This window comes from Mya arenaria, chromosome 15, assembly GCF_026914265.1.
Source record: "Mya arenaria isolate MELC-2E11 chromosome 15, ASM2691426v1".
In the NCBI taxonomy this organism is placed as follows: domain Eukaryota; kingdom Metazoa; phylum Mollusca; class Bivalvia; order Myida; family Myidae; genus Mya; species Mya arenaria.
The window spans coordinates 34,326,410-34,350,338 of NC_069136.1; the positions used below are offsets into that span (position 1 = coordinate 34,326,410).

General features: G+C 36.3%; 1 protein-coding gene across 1 annotated transcript; it reads right to left on the reverse strand.

Moving 5' to 3' along the window:
* Positions 1-3,889: 3,889 nt before the first annotated feature.
* Positions 3,890-22,349, reverse strand: LOC128219314 (uncharacterized). Its single transcript, XM_052927124.1, has 2 exons — positions 20,628-22,349; positions 3,890-3,982 (listed from the first exon to the last, which is right to left on the reverse strand). Exons 1-2 carry the CDS (start codon positions 22,347-22,349, stop codon positions 3,890-3,892), a joined length of 1,815 nt encoding a protein of 604 aa, XP_052783084.1.
* Between the last annotated feature and the right edge of the window lie 1,580 nt (positions 22,350-23,929).

Consider the following 23,929-nt stretch of genomic DNA (forward strand, 5'->3'; position numbering starts at 1 on the left):
TTCACAAAAAGTACAACACAGTCATGCCACAGACAAAACAACACAGTCATACCACATACTGTACAACAAAGTCATGCTACATACAAACAAACACAGTCATGCCACATACAGTACAACACAGTCATGTCACAGACATAAAAACTCAGTCACAACACAATCATACCACATACAAAACAACATAGTCATACTACATACGAAACAACATAGTCATACAACATACATAACAGCACAGTCATACCACATACAAAACAATACAATCATGCCACATACAAAACAACACAGTCATAGCATATACATATGAGTACAGTCATGCCACATACAAAACAAGACATTCATACCACATATAAAACAGCACTTGCATGCCACATACAAAACAGTACAATCATGCCACAAACAAATCATAACGACCATGCCACATACAAAACAACACAGTCATGTCACAAAGAAAACATAACGGTCATGCCACATACAAAACAACACAGTCATGCCACATACAAAACAACACAGTCATGTCACAAAGAAAACATAACGGTCATGCCACATACAAAACAACACAGTCATACCTAAAACAAAACATAACTGTCATGCCACATAAAAAACAACAAAGTCATGCCACATATAAAACAACACTGTCATGCCACATACAGTACAACGCAATCATATCACATACGAAACCACACAGTCATACCACATACAGAACAAGACAGCCATACTACATACAGAACAAGACAGTTATGCCACATACAGAACAAGACAGTCATACCACTTTCAAATTATCACAGTCATACCACATCAAAGCATCACTGTCATACCACATACTAAACAACACAGTCGAACCACATACGAAACAACACAGTCATAACACAAACGCAACAACACTCCCATACCACATACGAAACAATACAGTCGCACCACATACGAAACAACATAGTCATATCACAAACAAAAAAGTACATTTATTCCACATACGAAACAACACAGTCATACCACTTACAAAACAACACAGTCATACCACATACAGAACAACACAGTCATACCACATACAAAGCAACACAGTCATACCACAAACAAAACAACACAGTCATGCCACATACAAAACAACACAGTCGTACCACATACAAAGCAACACAGTCATACCACATGCAAAACAACACAGTCATACCACATTCAAAGCAACACAATCATACCTCATACAAAACAAGTCAGTCATATCACAAACAAAACAACACAGTCATACCACATACAAAACAACACAGTCATACCACATACAAAACAACACAGTCATACCACATACAAAACAACACAGTCATACCACATACAAAACAACACAGTCATACCACATACAGAACATCACAGTCATACCACATACAAAACAACACAGTCATACCAAATACAAAACAGCACAATCATACCACATACAAAACCACACAGTCATACAACATACAAACCAACACAGTCATACAACAAAAAAAACACAATACAGTCATACAACAAACAAACCAACACAGTCATACCACATACAAAACAACACAGTCATGCCACATACAAAACAACACAGCAATTTCACAATTGAATCGGAAAGTATATATTAGGAAATGTTGCGGTTACCGCCTTCCAACGGTCACCGGAACCCTGTAGGTGTTTTGAAGTTTTTGATCAGTACTCAACCTCTCACTGTTATGATTCATTAAAGAAAATATCACCTCAACTTCCATCCCCTAAATGAATTGCCTTACGGTAAGTATAATCAAAAAGCGAAGCACTGAAAGACTACCTGCGGGCAAATATGTGAGAGTTGCAAATTTTATTTGAACTATGGGAATGGGTGAAGGGCACATAGATAAAAGTGAAAATGTGCCGATGGCCAAGACAGCTTGTGGCCACACTGGGCGAGGAAACAAACATATCTGTATCTATTATATGGCGTCTTGTGTCATTTTGTTTATTTAAATGTCACTTCAATCGTCGTAATACCCGTTCCGCATGTATTTAATGTTACAATGCTCGCCCCATTCAATCGTTTCTAAAGGTTTTTTGTTGCTTTGATTAAATATCATATGATTGGAAAATACAATTCATCATATATATCATTTGCTTTTATGAACATACATGTTTTGTTTAAGGAAAGTCATTTTTTTACAAACAACTTCAGCAATAATTCCATTCAAAATGCACAGCGTATCACTTCAGTCGACGTATCCCCATGTATTTAAAGTTACAATGCATGCCCCTTTCAATCGCCTCTAAAGGTTTTTCGATGCTTTGATAAGTTTTATTGATAAATAAATGTTATTTATGTGTTTCGTAAATATCTGTGTAGAAATAATACTAGTGCTGTTATGAAGGCTTTGCACACTTTAGATGTTTTACAGGTTAAATCCGAACTACTTTGCTTCATCAAACGTATGAATGACTCAATGTCGTATCAGGGCATGTGTGTTAGAATAAATTGAAAGCCTTATGTCCAAAACAATGGCAAGAATACACCGGAACGAAGCTACTAAGCAAAAAAAATGAAAACATCGTAATAGAAAAATATACGCCTAAAAATCATAGAATGAATAGTATTTTGTAATTGTATAGCAGGCAAATCATAGTATTTGAAGCATTAGCAACACGAAACCTGAGATACAACTTGTTTGACTTTCAGACAATCATTTTTGTTTCTTATCTCATAAAACGGTAATATAATAAAAAACAACATTACAAATACGGGTGCTTCAGGGTCACACCAGGTTATAATAACAAACCATGCAGGCGATGGGGCACTTGCGGTCGGTAATACATCTTTGGCTAAACTCAGAGTGGATATCAGTATGTTAACTGCCTACCAGAGCCTCCATTATTTTGACCCATTAATCTTGTAAATATAACGATCTAAAAATAATTATGTCCTGCTAAAAATAAAACGCCGGGATACAGAAATACAGCGCGGAAATAGCCGAACAAGCAAGAACTCATACTCGGAACACAATACAACTAATCTATTTTTATGATTGTGTCGTCATTCTGCTAAACATAGAGCGCATTGAGACAAAAAATGGGTTAAAACGACATGAATAGAAGTAGTTTTTTGGAATTTGCGGTCTTAAGACTACCTGCGCGCATGCGCAGATAGTCTAAAAAATCACACAAGTTAATCAACGATATGATGTTTTCAAAGCGCCGCTCAAAAACCAATGTCTCTTCTTGAACTGGAGCTTATTTAAAGAGAGATTGATATTGAAGGAGGGGTGAAATAATATTTTATGGGACATAAACGATTTATGTAGTTTATAATGGTGTGGGTTCAATTAATTGGTTCCTTGTAGTGTTTCTTCGTCAATAGATAAAATTCTAAATTAAGCATCACGTGGGGTAGCCAGCCAATGAAAAAACCGCTAGCCATTAAGTTTTTGATTTTCCGCGAGTTCGCATTGCGTGAGTATCATTTTTTTTTCCACCTCCTCTCATACCTCCCCCGCAACTTAACTTACACTTCCAGTAGAGTTGATATAATTTTATCTAGTCAGGTGTCAGTTTACGGCTATCTCAAATTACCATACATGCTACTTTACAGTGCCGTAGCTACACTAAGGCACACAGAGGCAGCTGCCTCGGTGCTTTTTGGGGCATATAACAAGTTATATAGCTCTAAAAATAACTCTTTTCGACTTTCTTCATTTGCCTCAATGTACACAAACCATCGAGGCGGAATGTCTATATTTGAAAACAGAACTGAATATTTAGATATAATAGAATAACCTCTACAAACTACGGTACCATACCGTTTAATGTTGACTTATTGATTATGTAACCAAAGTCATGACGCTGGAAGAAGGTGCAGCTGCATGTAACGAAGTCTTTTCCCTCAACATTTCAAGAACATTCAAACTATTTATGTGTCTGCCTATTTGTTCTTGCACTTCTTAAGCGCACTGAGGCGGGAGACCTGGAGTCGGACAGCAACTGGTGCCTCATGACTAAATGGTTTGGAACTAGCCTACGTCCACAGGAACAACATAACTGTTAACCCTAAACAAATTCTTAGGTTATGTGACGCCACAGGACACCATCGCATAGCACTGGCATTCAAAAATTAAAGTGACGATATGTGAGACGTTGAGAAGTAGGTTTATGGTATTGGTAACAAAGCCTCATTTGATTGTGCCAGTAAATTACTTCTAAATGCACATTTGTTTTGTCTAAATGTATGTACACCGTGAATAATTAACTTTTATTAACTGTATCAAAAGTTATAGCATTAAAATGTTAAAATATTATATTTTTCGGGGGTGGGGGCATGCATGTTTCGGTGTTTTTTAAGTCTAGCTACGGCACTGCTTTATATCATTTTACATCGTTTTATATTGTTGTTGTTTTATTTTCTTGTGTCGTTCATAATACTGTTATGTGTGCATAATATTGTCATGCATGCTACTAAATTTCATCTTTTTATATTTTGGATGTTTTATTTCCTTTTGTAGTTCATAAAATTGTTGTGATTGCTTAATATTGTCTTACATTGTCTTTCTGGCGGATTTTACTGCCAGATAAGAAATAAAAAAGCATATATCAAAAATTGTACATTACTTATTTTAAGATACAAAATCATCCTAAAATTCCATCAAATTAAATACCCCTGAATAACCAAGAAACTGACGTCAAATTCGTGACCATGAGGTTAATCATAGAATCATTTCTTAAGATATTTTGTGGTGTGTCCGTTTATTTGGAATGTACATAACCATGTAACTTTATTGCGTTATTGGTATACTTATGTTCGGAAGTAGAGCAGCAACTAGGGCAAACCCGTAGTGGATATCCTATTACCCATCATTTCAATCAAGGAAAACATAGCCTTTTCAATATTTATTTCATTTTCATTGTCTTTATCTTATGTTTGGAAAAAAAATGGGCAGGGCTCGGACGAAGAGTAGGTTCTGTCATGGTATATCTATGATCAGATCCGACCAATCTATTTAATTACCACAAATTGTCCATAAACAGTTCTTTGAGAGTTGCCAATCGCCGAGCAAAAGAATATGCTGAGGAAGCGGTATTCTACTTCCTCTGAATACTCAGCTGCTAGGTATGATTGAAATTTAAATCGTCAGAGCCTTACCATAGAAGAAGAAAAAAAAAACACAAACGAACAAAGCAACATCAAAATACTGGAATGGAAAATTGCAAAGGAAACACAATAGGAGCAGCACATCTTGAATTGGAATCAGTCAGCTTGAATTCGGTATGGGGTAGAAAGCCGAGTGGTAAGCCCGATGTGCAGTACGATTTCGTTTGTAACTTCCGAGTCAATTTCCGAATTTACTGAAAATATATATAGCAAGCAAGCAGAACACATGTATCGAAACAAGTATCATTCATTACATATATGCATGTATGTGGACGAAGCTTGGGGTTTTAGGCGGGTGGGAAAAATAAATCAGAATTTAATATAAGAACTGCCAAAGACTGACCTTTCTCTTACGATAGTCAGAGCAAAAGAGGCCTGAATAACCATGTGCTTTGTAGAGGGCGCGCACTGCGGCCAATCAGAACAGTGTACTAAGTTACGTCATGCGATTGCTAGCGATATGGTTGTAGAGCACTATTAATTGGATGTATTACCAAGATACCAATAACGAAAGCTTTCCTTAAAGGGATAACTTGAATTAATTATGAATCTGGCCGTTTTATGAGTCGAATTATGTTTAGAGGTATGCTAAACTATTTATTGTAATATGACAGAATCATTGCATTTTCATTTTATTAAAAAACCCACTTTAAAGCTGCAATTTCACAGATAGACCGTTTTGGCAAGTTTTGGAATGAGGCAATTTATATATTTATGTTCGAAAATTGATGTTTTATGGCTAAAAACGTTACTTTCGCTTTAAGAAAAATGAGCTTTACTGCAGTTTTCCAAACAATCGAGATCTGTTCTGATGCCAAAATCAGCTGATTCTGAGACAAAATTAAAATAAAACACAAAACCGTCAATCTGTCAGAGTGGAGATATTCATTTTTAAAGCGTTGTTTATCACTGTACAAAATATACATTCAATTCTTATGTATCCGTATACAAGAATGTGAACTTCAAACGAAACTTGAAAATACATCATACTGGTGAAACTGAATCTTCTGATATTTGATTTACTTAATCATGAACACATTCCGAGGCATTTTTAAAGCCATTTCATAAAACTGTTTGCGATTTGTTTTTTAAAAGTTTTTTAATTAAGAAAACTGCATAGCTTTTCTGTTTATAATGCATTTTCATCATACCTTAACCGGTGTAAAAAAGTATTTTGAACCACATATATTCACGACATCCGGTACTTATTCTTTCTTTCTGTAAAATAATGACTGCCTCTATAAAATAATGACTCCCCACGATCGTGTCTATAAATAAGTGAATTCAACCGAACAGAATCGGGTATGTTATATTTTAGTTGAAATGAATAGTATATACTGTCGACATGTTTGGACTTTTAAAACTTGTGCTCTGGTACTGCTGCAGAAACTGGCGTTGAATTTATTATATTACTGCTGCTGCTGCTGCTGTTGCTAATCTGGCAATAGTGAACTATACTTAGTTCTATATGAAGGGACTTTGCATTCATCAGTGTGATAACCCTTCATTTATTTAATTATAATTTGAAGTCAAGTAAAATAAATCCTTACAAAGAATTTTGACATCGACAGATAAACGAATCCCCGGTATAAGAGAAGAATACAAAATTTAAACAAAACTGTGGGGTCTAAAGAGCTTAAGACTGTTGTCAAGGAGTTTATAAACAGTATCAAAGATTTAATACTTAAAGCATTATAATTAAGAACATTGCCATAGTGAAATTGTCTTTACCTGACCAACAGGCAAAACTTCCCGTGTTGTAAGTGTCTTTACCTGACCAACAGGTAACACTTCCCGTAGTATAAGTATCTTTGTCTGACCACCATACAACACTGCATGTAAAGTAAGTATCTTTACCTGACCAACAGGCAACACTGCCCGTAGTGTAAGTATCCTTATCTGACTGACAGGCAACACTTCCCGTAGTGTAAGTATCTTTGTTTGACCAATATACAACACTGCATGTAATGTAAGTTACTTTACCTGACCAACAGGCAACACTTCCCTTAGTGTAAGTATCTTTACCTGACCAACAGGCAATACTTCTCGTAGTTTAAGTATCCTTACCTGACCATTAGGCAACACTGCCCGTAGTGTAAGTATCCTTATATGACCAACAGGCAACACTTCCCGTAGTGTAAGTGTCCTTACCTGACCAATAGGCAACATTGCCCGTAGTGTAAGTATCCTTACTTGACCAACAGGCAACACTTCCCGTAGTGTAAGTATCCTAATCTGACCAATAGGCAACACTTCCCGTAGTGTAAGTATCCTTATATGACCAACAGGTAACATTTCCCGTAGTGTAAGTATCCTTACCTGACCAATAGGCAAACACCGTCCGTAGTGTAAGTATCTTTACCTGACCAACAGGCAACACTTCCCGTAGTGTAAGTGTCTTTACCTGACCAACAGGCAAACACCGTCCGTAGTGTAAGTATCTTTACCTGACCAACAGGCAACACTTCCCGTAGTGTAAGTATCCTTACCTGACCAATAGGCAACACTTCCCGTAGTGTAGGTATCCTTATATGACCAACCGGCAACACTTCCCGTAGTGTAAGTATCCTTACCTGACCAACAGGTAACACTTCCCGTAGTGTAAGTATCCTTACCTGACCAATAGGCAACATTTCCCGTAGTGTAAGTATCCTTATATGACCAACAGGTAACACTGCCCGTAGTGTAAGTATCCTTATCTGACCAAAAGGTAACACTTCCCGTAGTGTAAGTATCCTTACCTGACCAACAGGTAATACTTCCCGTAGTGTAAGTATCCTTATATGACCAACAGGCAACACTTCCCGTAGTGTAAGTATCCTTATATGACCAACAGGCAACACTACCCGTAGTGTAAGTATCCTTATATGACCAACAGGCAACACTTCCCGTAGTGTAAGTATCCTTATATGACCAACAGGTAACACTGCCCGTAGTGTAAGTATCCTTATATGACCAACAGGTAACACTGCCCGTAGTGTAAGTATCCTTATCTCACCAACAGGTAACACTTCCCATAGTTTAAGTATCTTTGTTTGACCAATATACAACACTGATTGTAATGTAAGTTACTTTACCTGACCAACAGGCAACACTGCCCGTAGTGTAAGTATCCTTATCTGACCAACAGGTAACACTTTCCGTTGTGTAAGTATCCTTATATGACCAACAGGCAACACTGCCCGTAGTGTTAGTATCCTTATATGACCAACAGGTAACACTGCCCGTAGTGTAAGTATCCTTAGATGATCAACAGGCAACATTGCCCGTAGTGTAAGTATCCTTACCTGACCAATAGGCAACATTGCCCGTAGTGTAAGTATCCTTACCTGACCAACAGGCAACACTGCCCGTAGTGTAAGTATCCTTACCTGACCAATAGGCAACATTGCCCGTAGTGTAAGTATCCTTACCTGACCAATAGGCAACATTGCCCGTTGTGTAAGTATCCTTACCTGACCAACAGGCAACACTTCCCGTTGTGTAAGTATCCTTACCTGACCAATAGGCAACATTGCCCGTAGTGTAAGTATCCTCATATGACCAATAGGCAACACTTCCCGTAGTGTAAGTATCCTTATATGACCATAAGGCAACACTGCCCGTAGTGTAAGTATCCTTATATGACCAATAGGCAACATTGTCCGTAGTGTAAGTATCCTTTTATGACCAATAGGCAACATTGCCAGTAGTGTAAGTATCCTTATATGACCAACAGCCAACACTGCCCGTAGTGTAAGTATCCTTATATGACCAATAGAGGCAAAATCGTTGTATAAAATATGACAATGGAAGTATGAATATAACAGGCTTATTATGTTAGAACAGAACAAAACAAATTTTGAACAGAACAGATTTTTATTCACGTAAACTACATAGTTTTTTGTGATATATAAATACATTTAAACAAATCAAACTATAAGCCATAAGATAATAGCACATAGGATGGATCTTATAAGGAATATATAAGTTTCACAATGTAAAGGATATAAAGCATGTTCACTTTACAAATATAATTGGCAAATAGTGTTTAGTTCAAAACATAGTGAATAGTAACATAATGAGAATAGTGGTATAAATCTTAGATACAATATCTCATTGCATTAAATGTACTGAACGTGCCTTTGAAGATTAGTATATACTTAACATAAATAGATTTATTTTCTGATGACAGTAACTGTACAAGTTTAAACATACAAGGCCGTAGTCTATAATATATAGTTCTCTCTAATTTGTTGGTAAAAAGGTCAAATAAGGATAAAATGGAATTCATCTTCAATAATATTTAAGTTTGTTGGTAAAAAGGACAAATAAGGATAACATGGAACTCATCAAGTTACAAATCTGACATACACGTAAACGTCTCTCTATTCTATTTTGGCCATACCTTCCTGTATGGACTCTTAGACTATGAGCAGACACGCGTAGTTTGGTAAGGGCAACTCTTAAGTGTCTTGAAATAATATTTTCTAATTACGGTTAAATATTAAGTGAACTTCTGACTTGACACATAAGGTGAGTACACCATTGTCATTTATTCATTCGTGCCAGTTTTGCAAAAAATCATCAATTACTCTTTGTTTCAACAAAGGAATAAAAACCTCAGCATCAACATTGGCAACATTTTCAAAGACTTCTAAAACTCCATACTTTGCTAACATATGCTTTACGTTAGCAGACCAGTTTGGTTTATTATTTTCAACACTCAAATTGTCATTTGATAATATAGCCTTTAAAATAACGTTTTCTGTTTGATGCAATTTGAACCAAAACTTAATTATTTTAATATATCTAAACATACAGTGGAAAACGTCCTAACTCTCCTTATACAGCAACGTTGTTAGTGGATTGTCTAACACCAAGAAATGTTTTACAAAATTTAAGATGAATATATTTTCTAAAAGTTTAGACTTACTTAAGCCCAAAACTTCACAACCATATGAAACAATTGGGGAAACAAACGCATCGAAAACTGTAACGCTACTTTTGGCATAGTCTCGTATTGCTTAAGCTTGCTTAACAACATATCCGTTATATTAAATGAACGAGTAAACATCAGGGCAGAAAATAATGACGTACTGAGCGATTCTCAATTTGGATTTCGCAAGGGTTGGTCTATATCAATGCAATTTTTGTTTTCAATGCAATTATGCAAAATATGTTAAATGATAAACAAAGATTGTATTCTGCCTTCATGTGAAACGCGCCTTGATAGTGCTAGTTTAAATAGCCTCTGGTTAAAGTTTTATATATTAGGAGTTGATGAAAATATGCTCAGAAATGTTAAGTATGCGTACGCAAATGTCAAAGCATGTGAGCAAAGCAAAGAGAAGTAATGTCCCCAAACTGCCTTTTTTATTGATGACCTTACGTTACATGAATAATGTGTGAAATGGGGCCTAGAAATTATTATAGATAAAACGAAGGTCATGGTTTTTCGTAAAAAGGGAAAGTCCGTAACAATGAAAAATGATTATATGACAATAAGTACCTTGAAATGGTTGATACTTTTTATTACCTTGGTACTGTTTTTAACTTTACTGGATCTTTTGTATCAAACACAGAAACCATTACAGAGAACGAATTTAAAGCTCTAAATGTACTTATTAAAAATAGTAAATATTATCATTTTTCAAACCTATTGTTCTTTGACAATTGTCTGACGCTTTTGTTAGTGCTACCTTGAGTTTTGGAGTGCACTGTGGGGGTTTTCCAAATCGAAAGAAATTGAGCATGTTCATTTAATGTTTGGCAAAAATATACAAGGAGTTAAACGAGCTCATGTAATATGGCCGTTTCTGGTGAGATAGGTAGATATCCATTATATGTACATAGTTATGCTAGAATTATAAACACTTGGTCTAAGATTATTTCTTTAGATAACATTATTATAAATAAGCTATACAATGATATGTTAGGCAGTCTTGCTAATCGTAATAATTGGTTTAATGATGAAAAGGCTTTGTTAAATTGGTTTGTGTTTTTTTCTTTTCTGAGGATAAACCCAAACTTTGTTAATTTGACAAGTTTTCATATTGTGTTTAAAATAGAGTGCTCGATGTATTTAAACAGTCATGGTTTGAAAATGTTAACAACAGTAATACCCTATGTATGTATGTATGTATGTATGTATGTATATATGTATGTATGTATGTATGTATGTATGTATGTATGTATGTATGTATGTATGTATGTATGTATGTATGTATGTATGTATGTATGTATGTATGTATGTATGTATGTATGTATGTTTGTATGTATGTATGTATGTATGTATGTATGTATGTATGTATGTATGTATGTATGTATGTATGTATGTATGTATGTATGTATGTATGTATGTATGTATGTATGTATGTATGTATAAGTACGTTAAGGGACTTGGAATCGAATTATAGAGTTTTTACCACGAAAAATAAGAATGGCTTTGTCTAAGACTTTCGTCACATCAACTACATATTGAAATAGGCCGATATAGCCGTAATAGAATTGAAGGGGTTGATCGTCATTGTATTTTGTGTAACTCTTACGATATACAAGATTAAAACCACTTTGTCATAATATGCCCTGTGTATAACAATACCAGAAAGGAGTTGATAAAACCATTCTATATAAGAAACCCAAGTATAAACAAGTTTTTTTAATTAATGAATTAATGAAATCGTAAAATATCGTCAACACCAGGAATCTCAGAAAGTTTAAAAACCAAGCATTTCTTCTGAGAAATTCTTTGATAAAGAACGAGATCTAGTCTATTAAGTGATATATGAAATGAGCCTCCAAAACCCTAAATTATACTGGAATTTCATATATGTAGCATTTACATTTCAATTTCGATATGTACCATTTGTAAAACTAAAAATATTATCAGTTTTGTTTTTATTGTCATGTTTCATTGTGGCCATATTTGGAATTTAGCATGTCATGTTTTGTCAAAAAACTGTTATTTCCATATTTACGACAATAAAAAAGCTATGTCTGACTGTCTTTATAATTTTGAGAAAGTGGTTCTCATATTTCATCAAATAACACAAATATAGAGGTGATTGGTATTTGCATTTCACAATAGTGCATATAATTAAAAGTACAAGAATGTACTTTAATATGTAGAAAACTTAAGAATAAGCATTGGGATTAAATGATGTCCAGATTAATACATAAATGTGTTTTATTTTCAATAAGAACACAAACTACAAAAATATGATAATAAATTATGAATATATAAATACATAGCACAATTTAAATAGAATAATATTATTAACATATTGATCATAATAGGTATAATTCCTTTTTAATAACACTTTTTAAAGGTATAAATGACTAGCGCATATCAAAATATTTACAATAAATGTGTTAACTGATATAAAATTAAAACATATATTAACTCATAATTAAACGTACACTTTATTGTTACTCATTCATTTATATTCACTTTAGTTTTACTGAATGGGAAGCAGCGTCAACATTATGGCATTCTGTCTGTTTCGCCAGTTTGCAGCTTTTTCAGGCTGTACATGTAACCATTTAGAACTAGAGTTTGACCTTCTCTGCTATTCTTTATGAACCGTATATTTACTAGCAATTGCCATTTTAGGTGGGTTACGGATGCTGAGGAGACTGACCATCTATATATACTATTTGTAAGAACGACTTACAGTTAGTTAGTGACCTGCTATTCTTGGTGTCCAGCTGGGACTCATCAGAATTGTGTTATATAGTTTTTATACGTTAAGATATCCATTGAAAAAAATGACAAAAATAATGTTATATTATACAATAAGTATTTTTTTCAAAACTGATGAAACAAGATATCTGAAAAAATAAAGTGAGAAAAATAACGGTTTGGAAAGTGGGAACAAACCGATTTTATTTATTGAGGCAAACCAAGAAAGTGACATGAAGTTGAAATGGATTTTTTTTTCTTTTATACTAATTCCTGGCGTTTTATTGGTATATTGAATTATTTTCCTATAACCCCTTTTGAAAAGAGTGTTTGTTACGCCGCTACCCATGGGACACCCCTAACGCAGTTCTGACAGTTGACGCAGAGTATGTCATTTCTTTTTCGGCTTGTTGAGTTCTCAGAGTTTTCCTTATTGATATCATTTACTTGTGTTTTAGTGCAAGCATTTTTATAGGTGAAAAAAAAAAAAATCCAATAGCAATATATCGTTACCCGATCTTGTACCTGTTGCCTTTCCCAGTGATAGTAAATCGCATATTCAAATGGTTTAAAAGAAATGAATAAACAAATATATTGGCATGAACCAAAATAAACAAATATAAGAAACAGAATAAAAATGTGAATCTTAACAAACATCAGATGAGTATGAAGGACAAATAGAAGAAGAAACCGAAGTAGTAACAGAAGAAGAAACTGATGAAAATTATTGTCTACATTATTGTCCAATTACTTTAAAGAAAAATGGAGAAAAAACAAGACAAAACGTTAAAAACTTGTTGGTAAAGAATTAAAAAGTTTATCTCAGGATATTGCTTGGTTTAGAAAAAAAACAGCAGAAACTATTACATTTACAATTGTAAAACCAATAAAAGTAGGTGATAATGTAAACAAATGAAAATATTAAAAAAAATGATCAATCTTCACCATAGGTGTTGACAGCCTGAAGAAAATAAAAAATGGCAAATTACTTATTCAACAAATTTAAACAAAACTACAAATGGTGAACAATATGGCGGTTAATCAATTTACATTCCCCAAATAGTAAACAGCGGTAGTGTTGTATTACATGAAACAGTTTATTCTGATTTGATTGATCTATTAACAAACAAATTTATTACAAACAATGATTATTCAAAGTTATCCTGAGCTATGTTTAAAAGATTAAACACAACTCTCTGGAATGGAACCACTACAAATAAGTAAAACTTAATCTAATATTCTTAAGGTGGATTGCAGAGCGAATTTGTACAATAATCGTGATGAATTATTTGACTTTCTAGAATTAGTTGTAGGTTTGAATGCTGCTGCATGTGATTATTGTATTTGGATGAATTTCTAAGTTGTTGGCAATTACGGCGGATAAACATCAAGACGATTTTCAGAATGTATAATGAAATAATATTGCATAAAAGGGAAACAAAAGGTTACACAATTATTAAATACTCAGTGCGTCTTTTCTAAAAATAATACGTTGCGTTTTCTTTTTAAATGACCAAAAGTGCAGAATAGACATTCATAAAGCGATGATTTCATTGCTTTCTAAAAATGAACCTTACCATGAAATAAGAACTGTGGACCAGGCAATCAATGGGCTGGAGGATAGCATATTTATTAATATGAAGCCATATGTGAAACATGACCATTGTTATGAGGAGATGACCAAAATGAGAACGACTTTGGGGTCGATTTTGGTCAAGCTCACCCCAAGATGGAAGTTATTGGGCGGTGCAAATTTATAGCCCTGGATGTCCCCTACATGCCAGTACCCGGTCTTGGGGCGTCACATCGCCGCCTTCTGGTCGTAACAGCCGCCCATAGTAGGAAAATGTGCTTGTTTTACCCAAATAGGAGGTCCCGGACGTTGGGGGTCGATTTTGGTCAAACTCAACCCAAGATGAAAGTTATTGGGCGGTGCTAAGTGATAGCCCTGGATGTCCCCTACATGCCAGTGCCCGGTCTTGGGGCGTCACATCGCCTGCTTCAGGTCGTTACAACCGCCCAAAGTAGGTCAATGTGCATGTTTTACCCAAATAAGGGGTCCTGGACGTTGGGGGTCGATTTTTGTCAAGCTCAACCCAAGATGAAAGTTATTGGGCGGTGCTAGGTGATATCCCTGGTTTTCCCCTACATGCCAGTACCCGGTTTTGGGGCGTCACATCGCCTCCTTCTAGTCGTAACAACCGCCCAAAGTAGGTCAATGTGCTTGTTTTACCCAAATAAGGGGTCATGGACGTTTGGGTCGATTTTTATTAAGCTCACCCCAAGATGAAAGTTATTGGGCGGTGCTAGGTGATAGCCCTGGATGTCCTCTACTTGCAAGTACACGGTCTTGGGGCGTCAAATTGCCTCCTTCTGGTCGTAACAGCCGCCCAAAGTAGTTCAATGTGCTTGTTTACCCAAATAGGGGGTCCTGGACGTTGGGGGTCGATTTTGGTCAAACTCACCCCAAGATGAAAGTTATTTGGCGGTGTTAGGTGGTAGCCTTGAATGTCCCCTACATGCCAGTGCCCGGTCTTGGGGCGTCACATCGCCTCCTTTTGGTCGTCACAGCCGCCCAAAGTAGGTCAATGTGCATGTTTTACCCAAATAAGGGGTCCTGGACGTTGGGGGTCGATTTTGGTCAAGCTCCCCCCAAGATGAAAGTTATTGGGCGGTGCTAGGTGATATCCCTGGATGTCCCCTACATATTATTACCCGGTATTAGGGGGTCAAATCACCTTCTTCTGGTCGTAACAGTTACCCAAAGTAGTTCAATGTGCTTATTTTACCCAAATAGCGGATCCCCAGACGTTTATGGTCGATTTTGTTCAAGTTGATCCCAAGACGGAAGTTATTGGGGTGTAATGTGATAGCTATGTATATCCTCTACAAACCAGTACCGGGTCTCCTACTAGTCGTACCTGAAACCGATAATAGGTCAATATGCATATTTTATCCAAATAACGGGCCCCGGACGTTTGGGATAAATTTTGGTCAAGCTGTTCCACGATTATAGTTATTGGGCAGTGCTATATGATAATCCTGGATGCCCACTACATTCCAGCACCTCGTCTTAGAGCTTCATTCTTGTCATTACAGCAATCTGAAGTGCTTGCTTAATCCAAATAAGAGGTTATAAGACGTTAGAGTTAATTTTGGTGAAGATGATCCCAAGATGGAATTTATTTGGCGGTGTGAGCGATAGCCATGGATGTCCTCTGCATGCCATGCGTCATATCGCCTCCATCTGGTCGTACCAGAAGCCAAACGTAAGTCAATGTGCTTGTCTTTTACCCAAATAACGGGCCGTGGCGTTTTTGGTCGACGTTTTATGGTTGATTGTTGTCCATTCAAGATGGAAGTTAATGAGCGGTGTTAAATGACAGCTAACGATGTCCCCTACATGTCAGTTTCTGTTCTTAGTGCGTCACCTCGCCTAATTTCTGGTCGTACTGCTAACCAATTTTAGTCCAATGAGCGTGTGTTACCCAAATTCGGGATCCAAAGACGTTTGATGTCGACTTTGGTCAAGCTGTCTCCAAGATGGAAGTGATTAGGCTTTTCTAGTTGAAAACTCTGGATGTCCCTTTCATGTCAGTACCCGGTATAAGGCCGTCACAGTGCCTCCTTTAAACCGTACTATACACCCAAAGTAGTTTAATTGTCTTTATTTACCCAAATAGAGGTTCCCAAGACGTTGAGGTTGATTTGGTCAAGCTGACCCCAAGATGGAAGTTATTGACCGGTTCTAGGTGCTTGCCTTGAGTGTCCCCTACATGCTGATATTTGGTTTTAGGGCGTCTGATAGCCTCCATCTAGTCGTACCAGGAACCAAATGTAAGTCAATGTGCTTGTCTTTCCTAGACGTTCGGGGTTAATTTAGACTTACCTGACCCCAAGATGGAAGCTATTTGGTGTTGCTCGGTGATAGCTGAAGATATCCTCTACATGCAAGCACCTGGTCTAAGGGCGTCAAATCGCATTCATTGGTTGTACACGCCACCCAATGTAGGTCAATGTTCTTGTTTTACCCAGTACTGGGTCCACAAAAGTTGCGGGTCCATTTTTGCCAAGCTTACCCAAATTACCTGTTGTCAACTAAAATCCATTAGGGTGTCACATCGCCTCCTTTCGGTCGTACCAGGTTGAAGTAATTCGGCAGTGCTAGGTGATAGCCCTGGATGTCCCCTACATGCCAGTTACCTGGCCTAGGGCGTCACATTGCTTCCTTCTGGTTGTACCATCAACCCAGAGTAATGTGTTTGTTTAACACAATTATAAGGGCCAAAGTGGTTGGGGTCAATTTTGGTCAAGCTGACCCCAAGATGGAAGTTATTTTGTGGTGCCAGGTCATATAAAAGGCGATGTGATGTCCTAAGACAGGGTACTGCCAAGGGCATCACATCGCCTTCTCCTGGTCGTAACAGCCACACAAAAGTAGGTCAAGATGATTGCTTAACACAAAAAGGGGGTCCCAAGGATTTAGGTGCGGCATCTTGCTGTCGACAACCAAATTTCCTTTATTTCTTTGCTATGCACTGAGTTCGTCTTGTAGGATACATATGGTCTTTCTGACCCAAGTACTACCCTAATTAAATGAGTACAGGGTTTAGTCTTAAGGGTCTGCTGCGTATGCGTACCATTTCTTCTGGAGTCTTTATTTCATCCGCATGAATCCAAGATTAATTACACTATCAACTAAGCGTGTTTTTTGTGGGTTTATTTTTAAAAGAACGCGTTGCCAGGGAGAGGTTGCGTCATAACGGGAATATCACAGCGATATATTCCGCGGAAGGCAACGCGTGTGCGTCATCACCGCAATCATCTGTTGCTACTGTGTACGACTTCACGCTGCATATCGCCGTGATTCGGCTAAACTGCGATGTGAGGGTATTTTTACAGGTAAATGTGGTACAAATAGAATATTGTACAAGTAGATTAAACCGTGTTTGCGGACTGAATTTCACTCGATTGCGAGGGTAAACAATCGCATGGCTCTTATATAAATACTGAATACACAATCAGAACGCAAATTATAGTAAAACGATTGAAGAACGTTGCTCAAATGTTTGCTAAAATATTTCAATATCAAACTTTACGAAAACGCTGTCATATTAAACATACTTTTATGTTATCTTGGGCCAAAAATAAATCCAATTTAAATCCTTCTCCCAGGTGTTATCAACATATTAGCTAGTTATCCCGGATACTATTTAAGCTTTAGCCTCTACTGAGTACTGTAATAAATATTAATTTTATGATTTACTTCTGTTTGTATTTACCAGGTTAATTGTTATTATGCTTTATCGTGTTTTATTTATATAAACCATTTGCATTTATGATATGTTTCAATGAAACATTGTTGTTGTGTTCTTATTGGCTGCTAGAAAATAGTAGATTCCTTTAACATTTCGTGTTTCGTGGTAAACGTACTTATTGGCTGCTAAGTCCATTATTGGTTGCTGTACTTATATGCTGATGTTATTGGCTGCTAGCTTGCTATTAGTCGTTCTGGCAAACGATTTACGAAATTAAGACGAAATGATATGCTTCCTTACAATGTACAGTGCTTTATTCATAAGTATGTGCAATGCCCATTTAACGATGCATGTCAAACTCAACATAGTAAAGTCTCGAAAAGCAGACACCATGAATAAATAAGGGATAAATACGGCTTCAATGTGAACTAAAGGTAAGTTATAAGAATGTTTTTAACTGAAATGGTAATAGTTAATTAATAAAATACTTATTAATTAGGTGATTTCATATTGGCCTAGTTATTTGTCCGAGGTTAGCTGTATTTGCCTGAGCCCGAAAGGGCGAAGGCAAATACAGCTGACCGAGGACAAATAACTGGGCCAATATGAAATCACCTAATTCATAACATTATAATGTAATAAGATGGCTTATAAATGCATGCATGGCGACAATATTTATAAATAGGTTTATTAATATTACTACGTAAACAACTATGTCTTAATAATTCAATATAATTTTCAAAATATATCAATTATGAAGTATTAATATATTGTATGTATTTGAACAGTATAACTTAAGCTTGTACATACATAGTCGTTGAAGACTTGATGAAATTTATAGGATAGATATGTTCGTAAGTAAAATTATTCTTATCAAAAAAACAAAACAATTAAACACATCATAAGAGAACAATTTTAACTTAATGCAGGACACCAATCAGATCAAATTATAGTGTTTATAACCACAAACACACACACACACGGACGCACGCACGCACCCACACGCGGACACACGCAACATCCCACTTGCCACTTATTCGTGAATAGACATGTTTATGACTCTGGTTTATATTATATGGTCGACATGAAAGATGTAACCCGTGTGGTGGGGTTTTCTTATTTTCATTTCAGCTTTGACCTTGTCAATCCTATATATCTATATCGGACATAAGTTATTTACATCCTTCGAAACCTTTTCTATGACATGTCGGCATTGAAGCCGTGGCTATGACTTTTAGACATTGTCACTTTGGCTATGACTTTTAGACATTGTCACTTTGGCTATGACTTTTAGACATTGCCACTTTGGCTATGATTTTTAGATATTGTCACTTTAGCTATGACTTTTACAAATTGTCACTTTGGCTATGTTATGTCGACATTGAAGCCGTGGCTATGATTTTTAGACATTGTCACTTTGGCTATGACTTTTAGACATTGTCACTTTGGCTATGACATTTCGACATTGTCACTTTGGCTATGATATTTTGATATTGACACTTTGGCTATGACATGGCGACATTGTCACTTTGGCTATGACTTTTACACATTGTCAATTTGGCTATGACTTTTAGACATTGTCACTTTGGCTTTGACATGTTGACATTGTATTGTTGGTTATGACATTTTGACATTATTATCACTTTGGCTATGACATTATGACAGTGACACTTTGGCTTTGACATTCCGACATTGATACTGTGGCTATGACATTTTGACATTGACACTTGAGCCATGACATTTCTACATTGACACTTTGGCTATGACCCTCGACATTGACACTTTGGCTATGACATTTCGACATTGGCACTTTGGCTTTAACATTTCGACCTTGAGACTTTGGCTATGACATTTTGACATTGACACTTCAGCTATGCCATTTTGACATTAACACTTTGGCTATGACATTTCGACGTTAGGGATATAATTGCTTCATTATCGAATTCGTAGAATTAGACTGTGTATAATGACACCAAATTGAGAAACGACCTGATTGAATCTGAATACAAGGAGAACAATCTTATATTATGTTTTATAATTAAAATCGTATATGATCTTATAAAGCATTTGCTTTTTTATTTCAATACTTTAATTTCAACAAATAAGGCAAATAATTTTCTAAAGCATCCTTTTTAAACTTGAGCAAGAAATAATAAAAGTGCATGAAAGAGTAATAATCACAGTTTATTATAATAATCTTAATACTATTTATTTCTATTTAGGACATGTTTTTGTTGATGTTTCTCTTACACTTAAGTAAATGCAATGGTATTATTCTGGAAGGCGTTTCATTTAGAATATGAGGAACTGAGTTCGTATCTAAGAACAATAGTTTGTCCTAGGTATGTTTCTTTTTTTAAATCGATTATATTTAGAAACAAATCAATACAGGACATATAATTTTCGTTGTTTCAAAATACATTGTGTAACAACAAGACTCTTATACACAAACTGTTTACATATAATGTTCAAACATAAAGTTAAATTTACTTTCATAATATATTATACAAAACACTTGTAATTATTTTCAACCTTGACAAATAAACTTTTATAATATTATTTTAAACAGTTTCATTTTTCTCACGCCACTCACACTATTGATCACGGCCATTCTCGAGCCATCCCTGGAGACGGCAACGGCGTACGGACACTCCATGTCGACGCCACATGACGCCTGTATGTCCCCGTCGGGCGATACCTGGATGACGGAGTTTGTATTCTTACTGCAGACAAAAACGGATTTAGCTGGACCAACACAGGCGCTTTTCGGTTCTCGTATAGCTTTTACCTCTCTATTCTTACCGGATACGGTGTTATACATGTAAACAATGTGAACAAGCCTGTCAATAAGAACAAGCGTATCCCGGGATGGTATGTAGGCACATTTACTTTCACCACGCTTATACGTCTTTCCAGGAAACTTCACGTTATCAAAGTCGCTCTCCTTGCCGTCAACGTCAATCATCCTTGCCGGCCGCGGGTCGTCCCAGGTGCTCACTACGAACGTGCGGTCATTTAGAAGACAGATGGAGTCGCAGTAGTTGGACGTGTTCAGCGTCTTCATCAGCGTGATCGTGTTGTCACTGTCCACTGTCAGCAGGCAGATGGTTCGGATATCTCCGTAACTGACAGTTACTGCAATATTGTTATCAGAGTAAGACGTTACGTCCCTAGGATTTGTCTTGAATTTATAAAATGCGTCGAACCTCTTCAGTGTGTCACTCAAGATAAAACATTTCCAGTTGTAGTTATCCACGGCGACGATCCTCCCGTCTGACAGGAAGTCCAGCCCAGTACAAAATGGTTTCCTCTTGTCGTTTCCTGTATTCACGAGATCCAGGGTCTTCACCAGCTCCAGACTCAACGGCCTTTGTTGGACTGTGTCCACCTTTGAAGATATCAAATCGTCGTCATGAAATGATTGTGTTTTGGCCACTTGTGTTTTATTTAATGAGAACAATACGACATCAGTAAATTTTATGTTTAAAATGTTTTCGTTGATTTTTAGTCCCACTTTGACGGTGTTATCATTCTTCAACAAAGTGTTCAGAGTTTGCGATGCCTTGTCCTGCGTTCTTTTAAGAATGTGGTTTAGAATAAATATTTCCGTTACCGTTCCATTCTTGCGAACGCTATCTGACATTGCCAAGTGCGTGTCAAGTTCTTTCTTCAGGTTTTCAGCCGCATTTCTCCTCGTATTTAGACGTTCGTCTTCCTGTGTGTTATGGCTAGTCATTTCGCTGACAATTCGCGCCTTGGCTTCCTCAATTTTCTTTAATAAGTCTTCCTTGTAAATATCAATTTCTTTAATAATTTCTTCAACTCGCACAACGTTATTCAATTGATCCTCCTTGCATTTCGTTATAACTTCTGAGGCAGTAATAATGGATGCACGTATATTTTCCCTTTCAACATCTCTCACATTCTTAGCAACCTTTGCTATTTCGTGGATATTATCGCATCTACGATGACGAGAAAAGGCACATATTTCACAGCACAAATCTTCGTGGTCTTCACAGTGAAACATGAACACTCGTTTATGTTCGTTACACTGATCAAGTCCCTTCATATCGACATCTGGCTTGACACAGGATTCATGTGCAGCCACAATTTGATGTCCATCTACGTTTTTCATGTGCACCTTGTGAACATCACCGCAGTCATCGCACATATATATTTTGCATGTTTTACAAAACCACGACGCTACCTCTGACCTTTCCCGATGACGACAAGGTTCACACTTGCTTCCGATTCTACCACCGACGGCGTCACTACCACATTCTAGAAGTGTGGCATCGAATCCCCCGGTAGCCATATTTTTTCTAATTAATTTATAGCCTTTTAATGTTTAAAACAAACTTAAACCTTTCGACAGGTGAAAAATCCGTCTTCTTTCGATTTAGGTATGCTCATCGTAGGTAAATATTTTAAACCGAAATCCCCCTACGTCCGCCTAAGAAATATTTACAATGTTAAAGGCAAATGTTTGATAAGCGTAACTATATCGCATGTTTTATTCAACGTTTAACTGGGTCAGATAACGAAACTTTAAAATATGCGTGTAATGTTTAAACTTCAATATTGATACTTTTTAATACATTTAAAATTTATGGAGAGTTGTAAGCTATTTGGCAAAGATCATATTTTAAGTTATTTCCAATATGACCACAGAGGCATAACTCTATGTAAAGAGGTAGACGAGCTCAAGTCGATGCCACGCACCAAATATCAAATTTGTTGATCTGGCGGTTTGGGACATGAACATGAAATTCTTAAAGCCGCACTCTCACAGATTGACGGCTTTGACATGTTTTATTTTTGTCTCAGAATCAGCTGATTTTGGCATCAATGCCATCAATTCAGTCATATAAGCTAACCTACAATAGAAAATTTCTCAATTGCTCGGAAAATGGCCGAACATATCAATTTTGTTAAAGCGTTTGTTACGTTTAAAGCCAATCAAACATCAATTAATCGACCACGAATATGAAAACTGAGATCTTATCTTAAGGCAGCCATAATAATTCACTGATATTCTGACAGTTACGCAAAAATGGATCAATGCAAGACAAAAAATATGTCCAAACGATCCTTCTGTAAGAGTGCAGCTTTAAGTGTTTCCTTATCCAATCATATTAAAGCATATGACCCATGGTTTGGGGCTGGTATTGATCCCCAGTCGCATACTTTTAAAATAATGATGTAAAGGACAACAAGACGACTCCATATACAAAATATCAAACCTCTTGGCCTAAATCAAGTTCTGATCAAATCATATGTCAAAGAAGTGCTTATTTAATTGTGTGTAAAGTATTTGAAGATAGGGAAGCCAAAACAACAACTAGACGATATTATGTACCAACGATGAAACCAGTATGCCTTGTTGTTTTGGATTGAATACATCTATATGTTTCCGTTGATAAGATCATATAAAACTGCCGGCCCTCGGGGCGGATAACTATTGAGAACAAATATCCCTTGCATTGGACGAGCACATTTTGTAGTGTTTAAGTCTAGGTTATGCAAGTCTATGTTTAAGTGATACTCTTATTCAGAATCAATACATAAACATGTATAACAAACATACATATTTAGTGATAAACTACTCACTAAATAATTCATTAATGGAAAATATTAATTATTGAAATCAAGATTGTAACCTTGTAATTACTAACTGAAAACGCCAAAATATTAAATGAACGGTGAATGCTAAGAGATTAACTAATCTACTATAGTCTCATAAGGTAGAAATACCTAGTAGTCTGCACTTTTCATTCAAATTAAACTAGGTATCCTTCATAAGAACCTTTGTTTTAGACATTTATACATTCTTTTTGGTATATTAGAATAAATGTATTAATTATGGTAAATCTTATTTTGGAATAAGAGTGCATC

Bases quoted from the DNA above. Each gene is read 5' to 3' on its own strand.
- LOC128219314 (XM_052927124.1), bottom strand. From the start codon at position 22,349: ATGGCTACCGGGGGATTCGATGCCACACTTCTAGAATGTGGTAGTGAC. The intron at 3,983-20,627 runs GTGAGTGGCGTG...CTGTGGACGTAG, and splicing joins GAATGGCCGTGATCAATAGT to GCTAGTTCCAAACCATTTAG.